The 24,310-nt window shown below is 42.7% G+C and overlaps 2 protein-coding genes across 4 annotated transcripts in view; one reads left to right on the forward strand and one right to left on the reverse strand.

Moving 5' to 3' along the window:
* spc24 (SPC24 component of NDC80 kinetochore complex) overlaps positions 1–24,310 on the forward strand; it is a 120,751-nt gene that overhangs the window by 26,688 nt on the left and 69,753 nt on the right. The window lies entirely within an intron of this gene.
* Positions 555–7,198, reverse strand: LOC138758487 (sphingosine 1-phosphate receptor 1-like). The gene is made up of 2 exons (XM_069927446.1): positions 7,083–7,198; positions 555–6,858 (listed from the first exon to the last, which is right to left on the reverse strand). The coding sequence occupies exon 2, from the start codon at positions 6,477–6,479 to the stop codon at positions 5,355–5,357; it is 1,125 nt and encodes a 374-aa protein (XP_069783547.1). The 5' UTR covers positions 6,480–6,858; positions 7,083–7,198; the 3' UTR covers positions 555–5,354.

Below are 24,310 nucleotides of genomic sequence, written 5' to 3' on the forward strand. Positions count from 1 at the left end.
TAACGATTCTCCAAATCTCTCTTCAGTCTTTCGGTATATCCTCAGCATCACATGAAAGGCACTTCAAAAAAAAACCTCATTTTATGAAGCTACCATCACCAATCTTGATTTTTGACACTATCTGCCTAAATCCCTCGATGTTGTTAGAACAGAAATCCAGTGTTTATTTCTTTTGACTGGAGCTATTAAAGCCAATTGTAGAACATAGTTGTTCCCTGCCAAAGATTAGCTTCAATGGAAGTTAAGGATTAGACTTGGGATCTTTCTTTCATATTTCAGTTAAATGCAAGACAGTGCATGAATATTCTAACCAATTTGGAGAGTGTGCACGCAGTTTTGACGAAGAGTACACCAGGTTTCATTGTTCACTATTTTGCTTCACTAAATTAGGTGACTATTGACCCATCTCCTGCCTCTATCTCAAAAATTCTTCTTTGTTTAGAAAATAGCTGACTTTCATTTTCAGAGAGTTGCTGTGTGACATTCTAAACTTCAGATGTTTGAGAGTCGCAAGACATGAAAAAAATTACACACGTTTTTACTCTTAGTGCACATTTTGATAACAAAAGTTTTATATAAATATTAAGAAATACATTGACATATTATTTTTATTATTACATTGGGAGCTCAGATGGATGGGTGGCTGGAGCCTAGGCGAGTGCAGATAGCCAAGACTTGAGTAAGAGTTCACTGTCAAGGCGTAGGGAGCTCCAGAGGCTGAGGCCTTGGTGAGAGTCCTTGGTTGGGGCATCAGGAGCCTCCGGAGGGTGGGTGGCTGGGGCCTGAACAAGAATGGAGCTTGGATGGGCAGGCAGCCAGGTCCAAAAATGGGGGTGTCAACATTTACATGGTATTGGCTATTACATGTGCATATATGATATAAATTCCAAATATTTTCAATGGCAAACCATGCCCACTGTTTGGACGCACCCCTGTTCTAAACCAATATATTGTAAAATATTAAGATGCAATTATTGATCAATATAATTTTATTTTAAATCATAAAATGTTTCAGTCAGTCATATCTGCAATTATCACAGTTGAAACAATGGTTCTAATTAAATATTCACTTCACAACAATTGGGTATCTCACAATTTGAAATGTAGATTCCTCCCTCGGCAGTATCATAGCCTGAGCCAAAGCAGATTTACTAGCTTGCATCTGGAAGCTGCTAACAAGTCCATGCCAGGGTGAGAAGGTGCAGTGTAATAGTGACAGTATCTTTTCCATATAAATAGTAATATGGATTAATCCCACTCATTCCACCCTCTAACTTGAAGTGCCTTGACATACGATTGCAAATTGCCAGTCCAGCCAACAGACATACAACCTCTATATTATGTAGCATTTTATGCGCAATTACAAACTTTGCAGTTGTCATTGACTTGGTGCCATTGTGTTACTGACAATATTGTCTGTTTATTACAATTTTCCTCGTGCAAGTAAGGAACTCTGTCCGCAGCAATAGTGTGGATCTTCCAATGGCCACCCATTTCAATTCCCCATCCCCTTCCCATGTCTGTCCATGGTTTCATGTACTGCCAGCAAATTGGAGAAACAACACCTCATCTTCCATCTGGACACCCTCCAACCAGCAATATCTACTTTTCTGGTTTCTGTTAAAACACTCCTTCCCCCCACCCCAACTTCTTCTCCCTATCGCCTTTTCCCAGTTCTTTCTCTCTTCCCTTTTACTTTTGTCTCACAGAGCCAAAATCCTCACCTTTCCTCTTATCATATCCAATTAACACCTATTGGTTAGGAATCCTCCCCCTCCCATTTTCCCCCCTTTCTCTCTCCAGTTTTCAATTTTTATTCAGATGCCTTCCTGTTCTTTGCTTATACTTTGAACAAGGGCTCAGGCCAAAAATGTCAGTAATATATCTTTACCTCCTATGGACACTGTGAGTCCAGCTCAGGTCCCTCCAGCATCTGTGTGTCTTTACTGCAATCGTAGCATCTGCAGGGTTTTGTGTTTCACTCAGGAAAATAAACCATTCAGTCTCCAGTCATAGTGTTAGCTTGCATGTTACTCCTTCTCAAAGAAGAAACTTGATTAGCTGGTGGGGATGGAGAATACAATTTGCCAGAGGGAGGCAGAGGCAATGTGATAGCTATCAACACCTAGTACAAATTGCAAAGGAGGATGTTAGATTGAGTCGGGCTCAGTTGCACTGTCGAATTGTTTGCCAATACTCTTTAAGAAGTCTGGGAGGAATGCTCAGCCTCTGGAGCTCCCTACACCTTGACAGTGAACTCTTACTCAAGCCTTGGCTATCTGCACTCGCCATGTGCCACTGCACATGAGACAAAATTAAAGGATTGAACTCCTCTGGTGAAAAGCTGCAGTGGGTTGGATAAAGGAAAATAATAGTGCGTCCTCTATGTGCTCTGGTTTCCTCCCATGTTCCAAAGGCTTACAGGTTAGTAGGTTATTTGATCACGGGTGTAATTGGGCAGCACAGGGTTTGTAGGCTGTACTTCTATTACTATTTTTAAAAATTGCGTCATTAATTTTTTTCAGTAACAAGTGATTTTGAAATATTTTAATTGTAACATCTTTCATTTCCAGTTACTGAATTGTGACAGTGTAGTACGGCAAAATACAAAATGCATCATCTTTCCCTGAGCAACATGATGGTGTTTTTTCATGTTCATATTCATTTTGATGCAATATATAGGAGGTCATCAGTAAGTGGGAGATTTCCACATTTTCTCCCACTGCCTGCCTTCCACAATTAGCACTTTTTCTCAGATTTACTGCTAACCAAGGATTTGACCATTGCAAGGGCAAGTTAAAGAATCACAATATAGATCTTGGAATACAGCTACTTTATATGATGTGATTAGATATTATTTCCATTATGACAATGCAGTCTTGTTCTGTGACTCTAACAGTCACTTGCTGGAAGGATATCGGATGTAAGCCAATGTGCTAAGATCACAGGAGCACGATTCTGTTTTCCTTGGATAATATGTCAATAAAACATTCCAAGTGGCTTTGAGGCGCTTTAATAGGATCTTACTTTGGGACTGGCTGCATCTGTTTATTTCCTGACTGGTTCAATGCAGCAGTGTGTCTGCAGTTATAAAATACTTTATACTTATTGGCCAAAATTGAATGATTTGGTGCCTGCTGCTGCTGCTATAGTCTTTACAGGCCCTTGCTGCTGCATCTTGACCTACTCTGTAGAATCTACATGGTATGTGCTCTTTTATGAACAGGGAATGGTTTGGATTATTGACTCAACTGTTGCAATGGTGTGGCTGTCTCAGTGGCCACCCATGTCAATTCCCCATTCCTTCACTGACGTGTTTTAACGTGGTCTCATGCACTGGCAGACTGAGACCACCTATAAATTGGAGAAACAACACCTCATCTTCCGTCTGGGCACCCTCCAACCGAATGGCATTAACATCGACTTCTATGGCTTTCATTAATCCCCTTCCCCCCCCCCCCCCCGACAACTTCTTCCCCCTCCTGTCATCTTCCCTGTCTCTGTCCTTTTTCCCTCTATCTCCTTTTACGCAGACAAAATCAATTCTCACCTCTCCCCTTATCATAGACAATTCACACCTTTTGTTGATCTGGACTTCTCTCCAAGCCAGCACTGTCTCTATCCTGAGATTTCCTGTTTTCTGCTTATTCTTAACTTATTCCTGAGGAAGGACTCAGGCCCGAAACGTTGGTAATATATCTATCCTATGGAGGCTGCAAGACCAGCTGAGTTCCTCCAGCATTCATTGTGTTTTTACTACAGTCACAGCATCTTCAGACTTTTGTCTTTCATTCAGTTGTTCAAGATGCTGTGTGGAGAACCTTTGTCCTCCAGTACATCAAAGTACAATGTGGCAAAGCTGCTGCAGTCCAATGAGACTGAACCAAAAGTTTGGTATGTTGAAGGTCAGAAAAACAAAACTTTATTCAGTAGTGGGTGTTCAGCATTTATGATGCTAGTTGAACAACTTTTTACATAGCAAAATAAGGGCAGAATTGCAGAGCTTCCTGTTTGATCTAGAACAGTGGTTCTCAACCTTTTTAAAAACTCACATGCCACCTTAAACCTTTACTTACCACAGAGTATGTATAGCATATGGCACGGTTGGCATAGCACAATGCCTTTATATTGTCAGCGATTGGGACCGAGGTTCGAATCCTGTACTGTCTGTAAGCAATTTGTATGTGCTCCCTGTGGGTTTGCCCCAGGGAGTTCAGGTTTTCTCCCACCGTTTGAAATGTACTGGGGTGGGGGGGGGGGTGGTTGTTGAAGGTCAATTGGGTGTAAATTGGATGGCACGGGCCAAAATGGCCTATTACTGTACATCTAAATTTTAAATTTAAGGTGGTATGTGAGTGGAAGAAAAGAATAACACAGCAAGGTTCCATTTTATGGGTTGTTGGAGGTTGAATGCCAGTCTTTGTACATATTATTTTTAAGAGTTTGATTGAGGAGTAGGACTAGGACCATTTAGCCCTCCCAGGTTTCATCCACCTTTTAATAAGATCACAGCTGATCCAAATGTTGACATTCTTGTCTCTCCAAGGTAAACTATGACTTCCTTGCTTATCAAGAATCTGCCTTACAAATAAAAATAAATCTGTCGGCTTCCATTGTTCTTTCAGGAAGAGCTCGCAAGATTTCAAAAGTGTCACAAATGCTAGATTCTTTTGCAGTCCTACATACCTTTCAGAACCTCCTGTTTTAATCAAATCCCTCTGTCAAATGTCAGCTTGCCCATCTTCTCCTCATTGGGCAACTTGCTTCCCCCCCCCTCACGTAATCCCTTGCTCACCACATAGGACATAGGATGAGTGGAAAGAAAAAAGGTTGAGAAGCACTGTCAGGGGGATAACCTGTTTGTTTCAGGTATTAGTCTAGTGAACTACTAACATATTAACCTCCTTCTGTACTGTGCTCAGTACTACAGGTAATCCCAATACAAGTTAAACTCAACTTTCCTACTTTTGCATTCAGTTTCCCCACAACAACTGAAATTGTTCGTTCTAATTACTTCCAGTGGCTGCATAGTTCTCTTTTGCAAAGATGGCAAGGTTTCTCTGCACCTGAGGCACCCATATAAACAATTTTCCCCTCCCCTCGGGACATGGGCAGGTTAAACACATAACCTTATTTCCTCTTAGCAAGTTAGTTGCGGCCAAAGCAGAACTGGATCCGCCTTCATCCAGGTCTTGTAAAAGATCGAGGCACAGCATCAGTCTAGGCGGCCCTTAGAACCATTTATATTCAGAGAAGCAGGTGTAGGCGCTCTGTCCCCAGGATCTCCACGAAATGCTCCGCCACCTCGTAGTGACCAGGTGCACCAATCCTGCCGGATTTCCCCGGGGCCGGCGTCAGGCTAGCAGCGCGATCTTGGTGGGAGACTGCGGGCCGTTGCCGGAGGAGATGTTGGTGGAGAGAAGCCCGTTCCTGTTCCACGACCGGTCCTGCTGCGTGCTGCTGCACTCGGAGATCAGCACCCCGAAGCAGCGAGGCTGCTCCCCGACTTTGGTCAGGCAGACGAGGCACGCAATGGTGTGGCGCAGGTCTCGGTTGGTCAGTGTGTAAATGACGGGATTCATGGCGGAATTGAGCATGGCCAGAGCCAAGAAATAATCAGACAGGCTAACAATCGAGGAGCTTCTCACCGTAAAGGAAACGTCCATGAGCAGGACGATAAAGAGGGGCAGCCAGCAGCCTATGAAAGTGCCCACCACGATGGTGAGCGTCTTCAGTAACGCCTGAGATTTCGGGCACCTCTTGGATGCCGCAGTTCTGGCCGTCCTGATCTCCAGGCTGTTACTCTTGACCTTACGGTAAATGCCAACGTACAGCATCACGATAGCAAACAAGACAGCGATGAAGATCAGGATGCAAGCCAGGACGTAGCTCTTGGCGTAGAGCGGCAGCATGGTCGAACAGGAGGGGAGGTTGCCCAAGCAGTTCCAGCCCAGGACGGGGAGGCTCCCGAGGAACACCGAAAAGATCCAGTCGGCGCCCACGAACAGCCGCGTCCGCCACTTCTTGTTCGCGTTGTTCAGCTGCATCTTCACCATCGTGACGTGCCTCTCCACGGCGATGGCCAGCAAGCTGAAGACCGACGCCGTCAGCGTGACGAACACGCCGGCTTCCCGCAGGAACCACAGCAGCGGGGTGAGCCGGAGGGTGTTGGCCCCGGACAGCAGGATGTTCACCACGTACGCCACTCCCGCGAGTAGGTCGGACAGAGTCAAGTTGGCCAGCAGGTAAAACATGGCAGTGTGGAGCTTACTGTTCTTACGGATGGCCAGGAGGACAAGCATATTCTCCAGGATTATAAACACGCACACAATCAAAAATATGATGGCGTGAACCTTCAAACCTTCTTTATACCTACTCGGGGTCAGCTTCCCGGTGAAGTTATAATGCAAGGCCACCGTCTCATTGTTGGAATAGTCCCCGAAGTGCGGGCTAACTCTTCCACCACCCCCGACATACATCCTTCCCGATGTTCGCCCCGAACCTGCACAATCTCCACTTTGACCCTGAAGTTTTCTGTCCGTGAGAAATTAAATCGGCCGTCCCAAAGTAAGTGGCTGCTCCTGGGGGCGGGCGGATCTGCGCCCCCTCCCCTCCTCCACGGCCCCCGACCCGCTCGATGTCACAGCTTTGCCATCAATTCATCCATGGACGGGAAGAAAGGCAGAACTCGGGTTCAGGCTGAGAAGGGGATGAAGTCGGGGGGGGGGGGTGGTGGTTGTGCAGGCTGGCGCCGATGTTCGCGAACGGATACAGCGGTGGACAACGAATGTCCGTGGATCCAACAAACTCATCACCACATCTCACATCTCAGGACCATTTAAGACAGATCGTGCACGCCTAATGGAAGAAAAATAACAATGAACGAAAACTCCCCAGTATCATGGAATTTTTTTTTAAAGTTCATTTTCTCAGTGAGTAGATATTTTGATTTTAAAACGTGTACCAGGACGGAGAGTGGGCGCAAAGGTGTAAAAAATCAGTGGAGCTGAGCGAGCGGTAGTTACAGACACAGACACGCACAGTTAGAGACAGAAATATTTGCTCAGTGGGCAGCAACTTACTCTTAATTGCCCTCTGGAGATTTAGCGACTACGCGCAGCCGGCGGTGTTCAACTGCGCAGAACACAATGGAATCGTATCGTACGGTTTGGGCGGACCAGCAATCAGTGGGAGGGTTCAAAGCATTTTTTCTCATGATGTTATTAAAAGCAGTTGGGAGGGGAGGGGGGGGGAAGGCTGGAGGACGAGACGTGTAACAGTTCCAAGAGAGCGGATCGAACGCCAATATTTGAAAAGTGGAGGAATTGATCATGAGTGAGACAAAAGTTCTACGAAGTCGTGCTGACCGTCTGTCTCACACTCTGGTCTGGTCTGGAAAGCCCTCCAGGCACATAGCCGAGGCAAAACCCTCCCCACCATTGAGAACATCTACAGGGAACGCTGCCAGTGGGAGAGCAGAATCTACCCTGCACAGAACAAGCTCTGTTCTTGCTGCTGCCATCAGGAAAGAGGTGTAGGTGCCACAAGGCTCACATCCCCCGATTCAGGAACAGCCATCATCAGACTCCTCAACGACAAACTCAATCAGGGACTCATTTAAGCACTCTTACACTTCATTGATTTTCTTTAATTCTCTCTGTATTATTTACATTTTATTATCTGTTTACAGTTCTTTATTTCAGTTTTTTTTCACACACTACCAATAAGTGGTAATTCTGCTTTGCCCACAGGAAAAAGAATCTCAGGGTTGTATGTGAGACTTTGACAATAAATCTGCAATCCTTGATGAGTACAGAGCCCCAGAATGGAGAATGTATGTCACTCTGAAGGACTATCTGGGTCTGTGACAGGATCTCCCAATGGCCAACCATTTCAATTCAGCACCCCACTCCTGCAGTGTCCTGTCTGTCAAACAACAACCACAAGTAAATTGGCGGAGTCTGGGCATTCTCCAACAGGATAGCATTAACATTGACTTCTCTGGTGTCAGCTAGCCTATTCCCCGTTCTCCTGCTCTTTCCCATCCCTCTGTCTTCTTTCCTCCAGCTCTCTTCCCCTTTCACTCTCCAGAGCCATTCCCCCTCCCCCCGTTTGCTGGTGTGACCTTTTTCCCTTATCCATCTATTACTTCCTGCCTGTAGGACTGTGCCCCTCTCCTGCCTCTCCCCTCTACCATTTTGTTCAGATGACTGCCCATATTTTGCTCATATCCTGATGAAGGCCTCAAGCCTGAAACGTTGGTTATGTATCTTTATCTTGGCTAAATAAAGTACACTGACCTGCTAGGTTTCTCCAACATTCAGTTTTTAACTATAACTATCTGAAGGTGCTGGTGAGCACTCAGTCGAGTGGCAGAATAGACATTTCTGAAAACTTTAACCACACTAAACCCAGCTACTGGTATTTTTAGGTATCCTAGTAAATTAATGAAATCTAAATCGACAGTGGTTTATGTTCCCAAACAATAAGCCAGTTCCATTTTGAACACAATTCAGTGAACTGTAATGAGCATTTTTATGTATTTATCAGCATAATTTGTTTTCAAGTTGTCTAAATCTTTTAGAATCCCGAAACATTGGTTATGTATCTTTATGTTTGTTATATAAAGTAAGTTGTGTGACCTGCAGTGCACAGTTTCTCCAGCATTGTCTTTTCCCTACAATCTCTGTGTCTGTAAATTTTAGTGTTTCACTCCGCCTTTACAAGTCTGGGCTTTTAATCTTGCATCATCTATGGTGAGAGTTTAAATGAGCTGTTATGTCACAGGCTAAACACTCCTTTGTTTTTAAAAAAAGTTTCCTCTTTTGTTTCTACAATACTCTTTTTATAACAAAGACCCAGATGTTTATTTGAGATAACGTGTGAGAAATAATTGACTTCCTTTGATGGAAATATACCCCTTGTCCATTGGGAAAAAAGATTTTAAAATTTACATCTCTTTCATTTCTTACTGTATATACAGACTGAATGTTTTGAGAAGTACCGTTTCTAAAACGGAAAATTGTTTGAAAATGAACGTAAATGTTTCAGATTAATGGAAGAATTATTGAATGTGCATGAAGGATCGGAAAAGAAATTTAGTCCCAAATTCCCTTATCACAAAAACGTGACATTAATTTGTTTTACATTCTGGCCACAAGGATGCCTTAGTTCTGTCAAATTGGTGGTAAATTTACAAAAGCTTTTCCTGGAAATCTAAAATTATACCAAAAAGCACAATTAGCACCCCAACACAGGCAGCAACTGTGGAGAACGAAACGATTAATTTTCTAATTGAGGTGGCTGCAGACAAGAGGTTATGCTTATGTAGGTTGGTTCTCTACAGATGCAGATGCAGCCTGACTTGTGTACTACCAGAGTCAAGTCAAGTTTATTGTCATCCGATTGCACAAGTACAACCCGTTGAAACCGTGTTCTCCAGTCCTTCGTGCAAAACACACAGAAACATAGGCAGACACAACACACATACAGACAAACAATACAGAACCAGGACAAGTCTTTATACATACATAAATAAATAAATGTTTCATAAATATGAGAGTCTCGGATGGTCAGTGTGAGTAGTTCCTTCGCTCATTCAGCCTGTGGGAAGAAGCTGTTCCTCAGCCTGGTGGAACAAACTCTTTCCTGACAAGGGAAACTGAAAGATGCTGTATGGGGGGGGGGGGGGGGTTGGTGGTGGTGGTGGTGGTGGTGGTGGAAGGGGTCCTCAATGATTTTGCTTCTGACAACGATCCCAGTAGATCACATTGATGGAGGGAAGGAGACTCCAGTTATCCTCTCTGCCACTCTAATGGTCCTGTGGATTGACCTCCGATCCATTTCTCTGCAGCAACCGTACCACACTGTGATGCAACCAGCCAGGATGCTCTCAAGAGAGCTCCTGTAGAAGGTTGACGTGATGGTGGCCGGTCGCTTTGTCCGCTTCAGTCTTCTCAGGAAGTGCAGTCGCTGATGCGCCTTCCTGACAAGTGAGGAGATGTTGAATGTCTATGATAGGTAATTAATTAAATGGACTCCAAGGAACTCGGTGCTCTCCACTCTCTCTGCTACAGAGTTGTTGATGTGTAGTAGAGGGTGGTCATTCCTTGTCCTCCTGAAGTCCATGATCATCTCCTTTGTCTTGTCCATATTGAGTCTCAGGTTGTTACTCCCACATCATTTCACGAGATTTTCCATCGTTGCTGCTGACGAGGCTAATGACTGCATACTTGATGACACTGGTGGAGCTGGATCTGCTGATGCAGTCGTGGGCCAGTAGCATGAACAGGAGTGACCTGAGCCCCAGTACTCAGCTTGAGCACTTGACCTTTACGTGTGGAAAGGAATTTATGATTGAAAAGTATGTACATGGCTTCTTGTGGAGTTTGGCTAACTAAAATATTAAATTTCTGCTGTGAGATAGGATCTCTATCGAGGGAGTCATGGGCAGCTACATTATAGTGTGGTACGGTTGCTGCAGAGAAATGGATCAGAGGTCAATCCACATGACCATAAGAACAGCAGAGAGGATCACTGGAGTTTCCCTCCACCCCATCCCCCATCAATATGATCTACTAGGATCGCTGTCTGAAGAGGGTGCGCAAAAACATCTTCCATCTTGCACACAGAATCTTTCAGCTGCTCCCGTCAGGGGAGAGATACAGGACGATCAGAGCCAGCACCACCAGGCTGAGGAACAGCTTCTCCCCACGGGCAGTGACAATGCTGAACAACCAAAGGAACTGCTCACACTGACCCTCCGAGATTCTTGTATTCATGAAGCAATATTTATTTATATATATATATATATATATATATATATATATATATATGAATATTTGTTCTGCATATGTATTATTTGTCTGTATGTGTGTCTGTGGAATAGAGTCAATGATCAGATCAGCCATGATCTTATTGAATGGCAGAGCAGGCTCAATGGGTCGGATGGCCAACTCCTGCTCCTATGTTTGTATGTTCTCCCCGTGTCTACGTGAGTTTTCTCTGGGGGCTCCGGTTTTCTCTGGGGACTCTAGTTTCCTCCCACCATTTAAAATGTACTGGGAGTGTTGGTTAATGGGGTGTAAATTGGGTGGCATAGACTCGTGAGCCGAAATGACCTGTTACCATGTCTAAATTTTTAATAAAATTAAAAAATTTAGGTGGGCCAGATGTGGTTTGTGCATCCCTTGTGTAAGTGGAAGCAGCTGCTTTGTGCAAAAGGGGAAGATCCATTAGCTGTGTAATAGTTGTCATATTCATATTATGGAGTAATAAGTTGCTGTCATTGAGTGCTTTCAGGACACTCTGTGAAAAATGAGTGTTAACCTTTGCAAAGCCAGAGTACCCTTCTCATAATCCTTCTCGTTACAATGAATAGGAGTGTGGCTGAAAGGATGGCTTCTATCTCCACATCCAGAGTAATTGTCACAGTGTTTGCTTCGCAAATGTTAAAACAAGATCAAAAACTGTGGTTCCAGAAAATTTGAAATGAAAGCAAAATGTTGAAAAACACTTATCAGGCCAAGTAGCAGTTTCAGAGAAAGAAAAATGTTAACAGATTCTATAGATGTTAATTGATCTGACAATTTTTTTCCAATAGTTTCTGCTTTTAATTTTGTTTAAGTAGTTATCTTGTATCTGAATAGTTGCCAAGAGACTGAGAATTTATTTCGTCGGCACTGGGTACTAAATCATACAAGGATCTCTTATAGCTCATGTTTTCACCCATGCTTATTGCTTATTAAAATTTGTAGTCACTGAAATAAACTGTTGAGAATGTTGTACCAATGGACAAAGTAAATTCATATCCTGATACATGTATAGAATAATTCTAGTACATGCATTTATCCTGACACAATTTAACTGAACAATTCTTGATATCTTGACATACACACCAGACACAAGTGTGTAATAGTCAATACCATGTAAAAGTCAACCCCCATGTTTTTGGCCCTGCCTGCCCACCAACAGGAGCTCCTGATGCCCCAACCTCCATCTCTCGCCCAGACCCTGACCACCAGCCCATCTGAGCTCTCAAAGCCCCACCACGGACTCTCACCTAGGCCCCGACCTCCCCACCCATCCAAGCTCCTCTGACGCCCAAACAATTGGTCCTGGCTGCCCACCCATCTGAACTGCTGACAGAGACCCTGTTGCCCATCCCTCCAAGCTCCCGACACCCTGAACTCATATTGACCGCCCAGTCCTGGCTGCTCACCCGCCCGCCTGCCCTGAACACAGGCTCTCGCCTAGCCTCCAGTTGCCCACCCATCCAAGATCCCGACACCCTAAACACGGACTTGCCACCCAGTCTCAGCTGCCTGCCTGCCCATCCAAGCTCCTGATGCCATAATAGGCACAGGCACTTATAGCAGTCAAAAGTAGTCTGTGTGTAATAGTCGACCCCCTAAATTTTACCCTAAAAATTGGTCCACAAAATTCGACTATTACAGTATATACAGTAATTATAGATTGTGGCCCACACATTTAGTAATTTAATTCACAATGCATTTGACCAACTTATTTAGCCATCAACTCAAAACATTTATATTTAACTACAGTGTACAGATTCTAACTTAACTGCATAAATCTTGACATATATACAAACATACAAATATTGAAAAACATCATCAAAATCACACTGACACCCTTATTATAACAAAACATACAAAGAAATTCGTACATGTGATGATTGGAATGACTGATGTGATTGAGTATTAGCAAATTACTGCTGTGAGCAAACATTGATCTTAAGAATCCAAGTTGTAAATCTGAAAGATACTGCCAAATTATATTTTACAAAATATTTGTGCCCTAGTGCAAGGTTTTGATCTGAAATGTCCACTATCCCTTTGTTTCCACAGATGCTGAGTTCCTCCAGAGGTTTATTACTCCTTTGTTTTCTCTGCTCTTCTGCACATTAAAACAAACATTTTTCCAGTTTTAATGAAGGGTCACAAACTGGAAACATTGATCATGGATCTCACTCCAGTGAGAATTGCTGAGTATCTCCAACATTTGCTGTTTTTAATTAAGATAATGAAAAATTGGAAAAAAAAATCTTTGACACATTCCCCCTCGAGCAGAGTTATTCTTCACTATTTCCCAGATCATATTCATCAATATTTATTTCAGTTGTAAGAGTCCTTTGAATAGAACACGACTGGTGGTTGCACGGATTGATTTTGGGTCCTTTTCTGAAGCCTGCAATTGTGGGCCTTTTTAGAATCTTTATTGTCATGTAATAAAGTCAGTGCAATATTACACAGAATTTCCTTTCGTCTGCCATAGGGCAAACAGATTCTCTATCGGCAGAAATTTCCTGAACCCAGAGAAAGAGAAACAAAAGGGAGTCCCCGAGTGGCCGTGGATTCACCTCCAGCGCTGCCAAAGCCACTGGAGCCGCACAGGGTCCAGTCTAAACCATCAGCAGCCCGGGCTCCAGATCTGAACCTCCGACATGATCAGGAAAACCTCAGCCCCCTTGGCACCCTCTCGCGTCCCAGTTCTTTCAGCGAGTCTCCAACTGCCGCCGCCTTGTGTGAATCTCTTGAATACAGTCGCTGGCAACCTGTGCACCTTCCTCACCTTGAATCGCCAACATCACTGTCTATGTGTTCCTCAGCTGCAGAACCCCCTCACTGGTCTGCTGCAATGGTCACTGTCCCGTGGGTCATCTCCTCTGCTTCTCCTTCTCAAGCGGGCTGTTCTCCCTGCTTTCTGGGGTCGTGCGCCAGTCGTCTGCTTCCCGAGGGTCTCTAACCCCTTGTGGCCTGCTGCTGATTGTAGGTGCTGGCATCTTGGGTGCAGACCCTGAGGTCGCAGAATTTTTAAAATAAAACTACCATCAACTCCATTACCAAGCCACGTAAAGCCTGTCTGGAGGTGATGGCAGTCGGACTGGGCGGTTGGACCCTGCAGGAGTGCTGTGTCTCCCTTCCCTCACCGGCTCACTCGATGGTGTCAACATTAGACCAATGGGCTTGGACTAATTTAACATTGTGATCCCTGGGACTAGTTAACACCAAAAATGAATGGATTATTGATAGATTGCCTTTGTACAATCGATTGACAAAAGGAAAAAATAATCCATCTCTTCAAACCCTAACACTGATTTGGGTTATATTAAATCTGTCCTTGTCTATTGTCAGATTACATACATGATATCACATTCAACCCTGAGATTCTTTTACCAGCAGGCGAGGCAGAATGACCACTTATTGGTAGTTTGAAAAAAACTGTACTCATGTAAACAAAGAACTGCAAAGAGATAACAAAATATAAACAAGCTGCAATAGAGAGAGAATTAAACAAAATAAAGTGTAAAAGTAAGAGTCCTTGAATGAGTCCCTGATTTTTTTGGTAATTCTTTATTTATCGCACTATGAACCAAATCAACCAATATATTTACAGATGCATCTCTTTAAATATTCACAGTGACATTTTCTCTTTTTTTTCCCCATCCCTCCCTTCCCCCTTCCCACCCCCCTTCCCACCCCCCTTCATAAACAGTAGATATTGGACATATAAGATACAATAAAACAATATCTTTATACAGAAGGAATACAAACAAAAAAGACGTATCATCTACTTACTTGCATTAAATCTGATTGTGTTAATCTTCTTATCATTTTAGGTGGTGGTGGTCCGAGGCCTGCTCTTTCTGTTATGTTCCATATGTGGTTTCCAGGTTTTTTCAAACATTGTAACTTTGTCTTTTAAATTATGTGATTTTTTTTTCCCAATGGGATACACTTAAACTTGATTATATATTCCATTAATGTTTATAGTCCTATAGTCCAACATGGCCATCTTATATCTTTATTTTCAATTCTTTTCCGCCTCTTCACTACCTCCATCTCTTTTTTCCATGACTGTTTTTTTTCAGTTTTCCTTTTTAATCTCAATATATGACAACGCCTTTAAGACATGAAATACTCCAACAATCCCCACAAGCAATAACCCTTTAACCCCAAATGAACCTCCCCTCCTTGGATTGCCTCCTGTCCCTTGACGGCAGCCACAACTCCCCTTTCCATTTGGTTTGCGAACTTACTTGCAAGCGTCAACCGATTTCGCAGAGACCATTATTCTCCCCCCCCCAGAGAACACTATTTTCCTATACATATAACAAAGCTCTCTCTCTTTTTCCCCCCTTCTTCCCCTTCTCTTATCCATCTTTAAATCTTTATATATACATTATCTTTACTTTATATTTTTACATATTTTTGTATATTTTCTTGCCGGTCATCCTTCTTGTCACTCCTCCTCCTCCTCCTCCTCCTCCTCCTCCTCCTCCTCCTCTCTTCTCCTGTCTGCAAATGTTCAGCAAATTCTTGGGCTTTCTTTGGGTCCGAGAACAGTCTATTCCGTTCCCCAGGAATAAATACTTTGAGTACTGCTGGATGTCTTAATATAAAGTTATACCCTTTCTTCCATAAGATTGTTTTTGCCGTATTGAATTCCTTCCTCTTCTTTAAAAGTTCGAAGCTTATGTCTGGGTAAAAAAATATTTTTTGTTCCTTATATTCCAACAGCTTATTGTCTTCTCTAACCTTCTTTCTTGCCTGCTCCAGTATGTTTTCTCTTGTCGTATATCTTAGAAATTTTACCAATATGGATCTCTGTTTTTGATGTGGTGGCGGTTTCAGTACTAGCGCTCTATGCGCCCTTTCGATTTCTATTTCTTCATGTGAATCTATCGTTCCCAGCACCTTTGGGATCCATTCTTTTATAAATTTCTTCATATCTGACCCTTCTTTGCCTTCTTTCAGGCCCACTATTATTATGTTGTTTCGCCTATGTCAATTTTTTGTGACAATAAATCTTGTGTCTCTTTAATTTTTTTTCGCTCTCTTCCAACTGCCCTCTTAAATAATTTATCTCCATTTCTACAGCAGCTTCTTGTTCCTCCACATTTTCTACTCTTTTCCCTATTTCAGTCATGACTCTAAGCTTTGCATTCTGTCTTCAGCTCTTTTCATTTTTCTTCTGATTGAACTAAATTCTAATGATAGCCATTCTTTTAATGACCTAATTTCTTCTTCGAAAAATGCTTTATCTAAACTTTGTCCTTCTATTTTACCTTCTTCTTTCCTTTGAAATTCTTGGTCTTCTTCCTCCTCTTCTTCTGTCTCTGTATCTATGTCTGTGTCATTTTCTTCTCTTCTCTGTATCTTTGTATCTTCATCCTTCTCTGGTGAGCTGCTTCTGTATCTTTGCTGGGCCTCCAGCTGCTGTGTCTCCTGTTGTTGGGCTTCCTGCTGCAGGTTGACCTGTTGTTGGGCCTCCTGCTGCAGGCTGACCCACTGCTGGGCCTCCTGCCACAGTTCGTACCCCTGCCAGTCGTCCCGTTGCTGCTCACCCTCTTCCAGTCCTTCATTCTTTTTCTCATCACTCTTCTTCTTTCTTGTTTACTTCCCCCAGCCGAACGCCCTGATACTGGGCGTCTCTCAGCTGGCCGCCGACGTTAACCTTTTCTTTTACTTGCGCACTGCGCATGCGCAACTCTTCGCACATGCGCAATTGTGCACCTCTTCTTGGCTCTGAGAGCCATTTTTGAAGTCCACCAGTTGGGAGGACACTGCTCCTTTGGGAACTCACCAACACCGGAGATCAGCTGCTCCTCTCCACGGTGGCTCTCTACTCCGACACGCAGGTAAGGCCTTCTTCTTTCTTCTTCAATGATTTTCCTTCTTCCCTTTTCTCTGTTATTCTTATTTTTTCTCTTTTGGGTGCCATCTTCTGTCTCTTCTCTGTAACTTTATCTTTCTTTTCCTGTATTTTATGTTTATTGAGCTCTGTTTTTTCACATTTTTTTTTCTTTTCTCTGGAGAGGGCTGTTTCCACCCGACCTGCCACTACTCAATCACGTGACTCCCCCGAATGAGTCCTTGATTTTGAGTCTGATGGTGGAGGGGGAGGAGCTGGTTCTCGTAGATGTGTGTGATGCAGACTTTACTGCACCTCCAATGGAAGCAACAGAGATCAGAAGCTTACATTTCACATTACTTTGGCTTTTCTGACCTCCTACCTGTTTTTACACGTCTTTCACCTAATTCTCAGCCTCGGTTTTGACATTTTTCAAAAGTCTCTGAATATTATCAGTGTTTCAGTCTATAGGTTAACAGAGTTACAAACAGATCTGTGTTCGATTTGGTGAGGAAAGAATGCTTCCCTATTCTCTCTAGACTCAATTCCAAAACAAGGAAAGATATAATCAGTAAACATTCCTTGTCCCGAAAAATCTGATGTAGTGTTTTATATGTAAAATAATTAAGCTGAAATATTTCATTGAATCGCGAAGTGGCTTTTATCCAGAATGTTTTACACTTAATCTTTTCGGATCTTGCTTGGTGAACTTTTTAAAGCAAGTACATCAAAGAAACACTGTGCAGCTAATATCATATATGCTCACTCTTGAAATTTCAAGTAATTTACACAGTTTATGAAGAAAACTTCATTAATAGAGGTGTTCTACAGTTTATATGCAAAGCATTGACCCAGATTCTACAAAGATTGGACATTCACATAACATATGATCTTATTTTTGATTTTAAAAAATCCCTTAACATTAAAACTTCACATCCAACAAATTCATACAATCACTTATTTGATTGCAGTGAAAACATATCTGTGCAGTTTTTAATTGATGGCTGTGAAAACCTTTTCTTCATAATGAATGATAAATTTTAACAATGAGCACAAGCCATAAGAAATATCACTGACTTTAAATGCAGTGCATTATCTGACTTTTTTTTTATATTGTTGATTGTTGAAGAAACATTATTAAGATGCCAGGAGAACTCAAGAGTACAGGATCTCATATATGGAACATAACAGAGAGGACTTGCGTTGGACCTCCACCCCTAAAATAATAAGAAGACAAAATGACTTGATCCAGTGTGTAAAAGTAGATGACACATTTTTCTTGTTTATTTTTCATTGTGTGATGACATTGTTTAATGGTTTTATTGTATTGTATATGTTGAATGTTTATTGGTTTTGGAGGGGGGTGGTGGGAAGGTAGGGGGGAAAAAAGGGAGAAACTGCCACTGTGTATATTTAATGAGAAACTTTTGTATATATTTTGGTTGATATGGTTCACAGTGTGAAAAAAAAATTATAAAAAAGAGTACAGAATCTTGTTCAATCTGACCAGCTGTGCTCAGTTGCTAATTCCACTTTGCTTGCAATTGCCTTTATCTTTCGTATTACATCAAAAATAAAACAGGACAGGAACAGACCCTTCAGCCCACAATGTCTCTGGTGACCATGATGCCAAATTAGACCCATCTGCCTGCATGTGATCCACAACCTATTATTCCCTGCAATTTGTGTCCTTGTCTTTTGAAAAAAAAAGTCAAATAGCACCTTTTGAATGTCATTGTTGTATTTGATTCGCACACACTCCCTTCCCCCTCCTCCCCCATCACTGCTCTGGCACCTTCCACTTGTATTAAAACCTTGCCTTGCACATCTCCTTTAAGCTACCCCCATCTTAAAGCCTCGCTCTCTAGTATTTGGAATTTCCACCTGCGAAAAAGAATCTACCTTATATTTACCTCTCATAATTTTATCTATTAGATCTCCCTCTGCCTCCAACACTCATGGGAAAAGAATACAAGTTTGTTAAACCTCTCCGGATAGTGAATACTCTAAACCAGGCAACCTCCTGATGAACCGCTCTGCACCCTCTCCAAAGGCTCTGCATTTCCTTTGTGATGCAGCAATGCCCAATAAGGACAGAATGGTTGGCATAGGGACAGTTGGTGTAGTGGTTAGTGCATCACCTACAGAGCCAGTGATCGGGACTGGACCGGGGTTCGAATTCCATACTGTCTGTAAGAAGTTTGTGCCTTCTCCCAGTGTCTGTGTGGGTTTTGTCCTGGGGTCCGGATTCCTCCCACTGTTCAAAATCGTACTGGGGAGTAGGTTAACGGGGCATAATTGGGTGGTACGGACACGTGGGCTGAAATGGCCTGTTTCTGTGCTGTATGTTGTTATGGAATCCAGAGGACCCCAAAAACCTGCAGCAATAGATATGCACCACAACACAAAGGGGTACTTAAACAAAAGTAGTTTTGAATTATATTTGAACAAGAAAACAAAATTAAACTTTAACTTATTACTATCGACCTACTTAACCTACTTAATCTCCCCTCTAATACTAAGTGCAAATGTGTATAATGTGTATATAAGCTTAGAAAAGTTCTTTGGATCACAGTCCAATCTCACTGGTTGCAGGCAATTCTTGTACTGTGCACAAAAGTTAGCATTAATAAAGTTCAGGCAAATGATTACCACTCAGAAGGGTTCTGGTTGGTTTTTTGAAAGATTCCTTTTGTTCCAGGACATCCACACCTGATTCTTTTCCAATCAGTCTTGTTTACGAAACTTTCCCCCTTCAGGGTTCTCCAGATGATCCTCTTTCTTTCACATCACCTTTCAGACGGCCAGTCTTCTCCTTTGACCAGGCTGTCTTCCAAAGTTTGCCAGCTTGTTCCTCTGGAACCAATTTCTGTGTCTCTCCTTCTCTCTCTGCTCCCTCCCTCTCTGAGAGCAAAGCATGATTTCCCACGCACGATGCTGAATGTTGCGACTTTGTTGCTTTCTGCAAAATAGCACTCTGCAAAAGTCCTGCAAAAATTCTGTTTTAAAACGTTTGTGTGCAACCTGCTCTAACAATTCCACCTAAATATTCTGTCACAATGTCTAAACTTAAAATTTTTAAAATACTCCAAAGGTAAAATACAAAAGTCTGCAGATATCGTGGTTGAAGTAAAAATGCAATGCTAGAGAAACTCAGCAAATCAAACAGTGTATTTCATGTAGCAAAGATAAAGATACATAATTGATATTTCAGGCTTTAGCCTGAAAAAAACGTAGGCAGCACCCGAACAAAATGATAGTGGGGGGAAGGGTAGGGGGAGGAGGAAGGTCCCAAAAGCAGGAGGTAATAAGGGGGGAAGGGCAGACCAGCAAGCAGGGTGAGTGGGAATGGTTCTGTGAATGGAGAGAATTTGAACCCTGGTCCCGATCACTGGCGCTGTAACAGCGATGCACTAACCGCCAAACTAACTGTGTCACCTCTGGTCACCATCTTGTCAACTTTCTGCAGGAGCTCTATCGAGAGCGTCCTGGCATCAGCATCACGGTGTGGTACGGTTGCTGCAGAGAAATAGATCAGACCACAGGATCATAAAAGCTGGTGATCTACTGGGCTCGTTGTCGAAAGGAGGGTCGCAGAATCTTCAAGGACCCTTCCCACCCTGTGCACAGCATCTTTCAGTTGCTCCCGTCGGGAAAGAGACACGGGAGTATCAGAGCCAGCACGACCAGGCTGAGAAACAGCTTCTTCCCACAGGCAGTGGGAACGCTGAATGACTGATAAACTGCTCATACAAACCCTCCTTGACTCAACAATTTATTTAACAATAATATTTAGTTATTTTAATATTTGTATATAAGTACTGTGCACATGTATCATTTGTCTGTATGTGTAATGTGAGTTTTTCCTGATAATTTAAATCCATTAGTCCTGGTAACATATTTATACAGTTTTCAGCTTGTATATTTCTACTGCTGGCTGACCCAAAACTGCACATGTTGCAAGTATAGTCTCACCAATGTCTGGTACAGTTCTATGTAAAATGCTGACCCAGCTTCTGTACTTAATGACTAATGAAAGAAAGCAAGCTTTCTTCACCAATCTGTTTACCTCTGTCGCCACTTTCGTGGAACTATGCAACTGTACCCTTAAGTTCCTCTACAATACTCTCTAGAAGGGCTCAGGCCCAAAACGTCAGCAAAACATCTTTGTCTCCTATAGGTGCTAAATAGATCAGCTGAGTTCCTCCAGCATTTTGGTGTTTTCACCCAGAGATCCTCCCTTTTAACTTACTAGCTAGGTCCCTAAATTCTTTTTGCAGGACTTCATTTCTCTTTCTGCCTATGTTGTTGGGACCAATACAGAATGTTAAGGCAAGTCAAGTTTATTGTCATCTGATTGCATAAATGCAATACATCAATGATCTCCGGTCCTCAGTGTAAAACACGCAGATACACAACCAGACTTAGCACACATACAGACAAACAATACATATGCAGGACAAGCATTTATATGTATAAATATTATTTTGTAAATAAGAGAGGCTTGGATGGTACAGTAAAACCTTGTTAGAATGCGGTAGTTGGGGCCCAAGATTTCTTACCGCGTTACAGCCGAGTCGTGGAACAGATGCATATATGTCATAGTGCCCATGGATAATCAAACCCAAATATTACCAGTTTTTGAAGGATCTGCTATCTATAACTAACAATTTCAATGATAGAAAGCAAACACATTCTTTTAATATTGGTATTCTGAATTTTAATCAATTTATTTGCAAAGTTTGGGGTCCACACACACCTGTGATTCTGCGGATTAATGAATCACATTCTAGCAAGGTTTCAGTGTAAGTGTGATCAGTTCCTTTGGTTATTCGCATTCTCACTGTCTGTGGGAAGAACACCTGTTCCTCAGCCTAGTGATGTTGGCTCTGATATTCTTGAATCTCTTTCCCGCTGGGAGTGCTGAAGGAAACTGTTTGCAGGATGGAAGGGTCCTTAATAATTTTGCGCAACCTCTTCAGACAACGATCCCAGTAGATCATGTTGATGCGGGGGAGGGAGACTCCATTGATCTTTTCTACCACTCTATGGTCCTGTGAATTGACCTCCAATCCATTTCTCTGCAGCAACCATACCACACTGTGATACAACCGGCCAGGACTCACTTGATAGATCTCCTGTAGAAGGTTGACATAATGGTGCCCAGTAGCCTTACCCGCTTCAGTCTTCTCAGGAAGTGCAGTGGCGCCTTTCTGACAAGTGAGGAGATGTTGAGTGTCCACAGTAGGTTACTAACTCCAAGGAACTTGATGCTATTCACTCTCTCCACTACAGAGATGTTGATGTGTAGTGAAGGTAGTCATTCCTGGTCCTCCTGAAGTCCACGATTATCTCCTTAATCTTGTCCACATTGAGATGACAACATCTGGCTGCACAACCTTCCTTTTCAGTATATTTTGGGGTGATTATCCTTAACCCTGACTCCAGGGAGGCAACATATCATACTGGAGTCTAGCTTGCGGCTAAATGCCTGTCTATGCTCCTGACTAAGCAGTTGCCTTTTACTATTGCTTGGCTCATCTTCCAGTTGTTTCTTGACCTTTCAAGTTAATGTTCAAGGCAATAATACTATTGTTCGAGAATGAACGTGTTTCCCCTGAATTTCGAGTTATTTCTAAATTTCCTATCTTAATTTGTCTGGGATTTGAACCTTTTATCCAGTGTAAATAATTTGTTGGATTAATTTGTTGAGTTTTCTCTTTCCAATAAAAACAAGCCAAGTTTCCAATCTCAAAATAAACTTCTAAGGCAGTAAAAGCTGGCAAGCCAGTCTACATTGAAAGAGAATTATTAATTTCCTGTATACTTAGAGACTCTGTTCATTCTTTCACTAATTTCTTAAAATTACAGCAAAATTCTGATCATGTTTGGACGTGTTTAACTCACAGCTGCCTTCACAAGTAAGGCAAAATAATGTATTTCCAACTTCATTAATTGTTAGCATAGGATATTAATAATTGGTTTTGTAGCAAATCCGTTCATTTGCAGAGCCCATTATCTCTTATATCCTAGATTTTTAGTCTGCTTCTATTTCAATTAATCCATCGGGTTAATTTTCTTCTGTCATTGCTAAAGTCAACATTAAATCGGTTGCTTTTCTCTGCTTAAGATCTTTGATTCATAAAATGAAGGCTGTGATGTTCCAATTCAAACTTCTCATGCTCTGAAGTAATTTGTTCATTTAAAATTTAGACATACAGAACAGTAATAGGCCCTTCAGGCCCACGAACCCTTGCCAGCCAATTACACCCAATTCACCTACAACTCCAGGTATGTTTTGATCGGAGGGAGGAAAGCGGTGCACCTGGAGGGAGACCCACTCAGACGACATTACGCCAATGTTTCCCCTAACCTTCTTACAAAAGATTTGAACTCTGGACTCAATCACTGTCATTGTAACAGTGCTGCACTAACCACTATGTTAACCATGCTGGCCATAATCAAAATAACTTGCATCTATATAACATCTTCCAAAACCACAGCATCTAACCAGATAACAATTTACAGTACGGAAATAGGCCATATCGGCCCTTCTAGGCCGCACCGATTTACATGAAACTCCCCTAGTTGCATCTACCCACTCCTTTGCCCATAACCCTCCAACCCCTTCACATCCATGTACTCATCTAACCTTCTCTTAAATGACAGAATTGACCCTGCTGCAACTACCTCTTCCGGAAGGTCATTCCACTCAGCCACTGCTCCCTGAGTGAAGAAGCATCCTCTTATATTACTCCTAAAGTTTTGCCCCCTAATCCTTAACATGACCCCTTGTTCCAATCTCCCCTACCCTCAGGGGAAACAGCCAATTCACGTCTACTCGATCTATTCCCCTCATAATTTTAAATACTTCTATCAAATCCCCTCTCAACCTTCAACGCTCCAATGAATAAAGTCCCAGTCTACTCAATCTTTCTCCGTATTCAAGATACTACAATGTTCTAATGTGCTTAATATTAAATATAAGGGTATTGAACTTAATAGAGACAGGGTGTAGCAATATATAACAAACAGCGATGAATCACCTGATGAGGTCATTCAGGGCTGAATTTTGAGTTTGGACTGAGCAACAGTGCGGTGTAGTTATGCTTATCCAGAACATGCTGAAGTCTCAACTTAATGTCTCATAGTTTCCGAACTGTTTTTAAAATGCCAGCCTGACTTTGATGGTCTAGTGCAGGGGTGGCCAAACCATGCCTCACGAGCCACTTGCAGCTCTTTGACATATGTTGGCTGGGTTGTGTTAGTAGGTGTGGCTTGTGATCACGTGATTGTGGTGCGGGGTGCAAATGTGATCCAGGCTGGCCTCCCATCTGAGCTCCTGATGCTCCACCTTCCCCACAGAGCTCCCGACACCCAGGACGCCTGCCCATCCAAATTTCTGATGTCCCGGCCAACGCTCCGACACCCTGACTGTGGATCCTCGACTAGGTTGCCTGCCTATCCAAGCTCCCGTTGCCTGACCACCTGCCCATCCAATCTCTCGATGCCCTACCTTGGACACCACCTCCAATAGCTCAGTGGTTAGAGCACTGGTCTTGTAAAACCAAGGTCATGAGTTCATTCCTCATTTCTGTGAGGGGGGCTTGACAAAGTGACAACACTCTGTCTTCCTTATGGTAGGCAAAGTTAAAGA

This window comes from Narcine bancroftii, chromosome 3 (assembly GCF_036971445.1).
Source record: "Narcine bancroftii isolate sNarBan1 chromosome 3, sNarBan1.hap1, whole genome shotgun sequence".
Taxonomy (NCBI): domain Eukaryota; kingdom Metazoa; phylum Chordata; class Chondrichthyes; order Torpediniformes; family Narcinidae; genus Narcine; species Narcine bancroftii.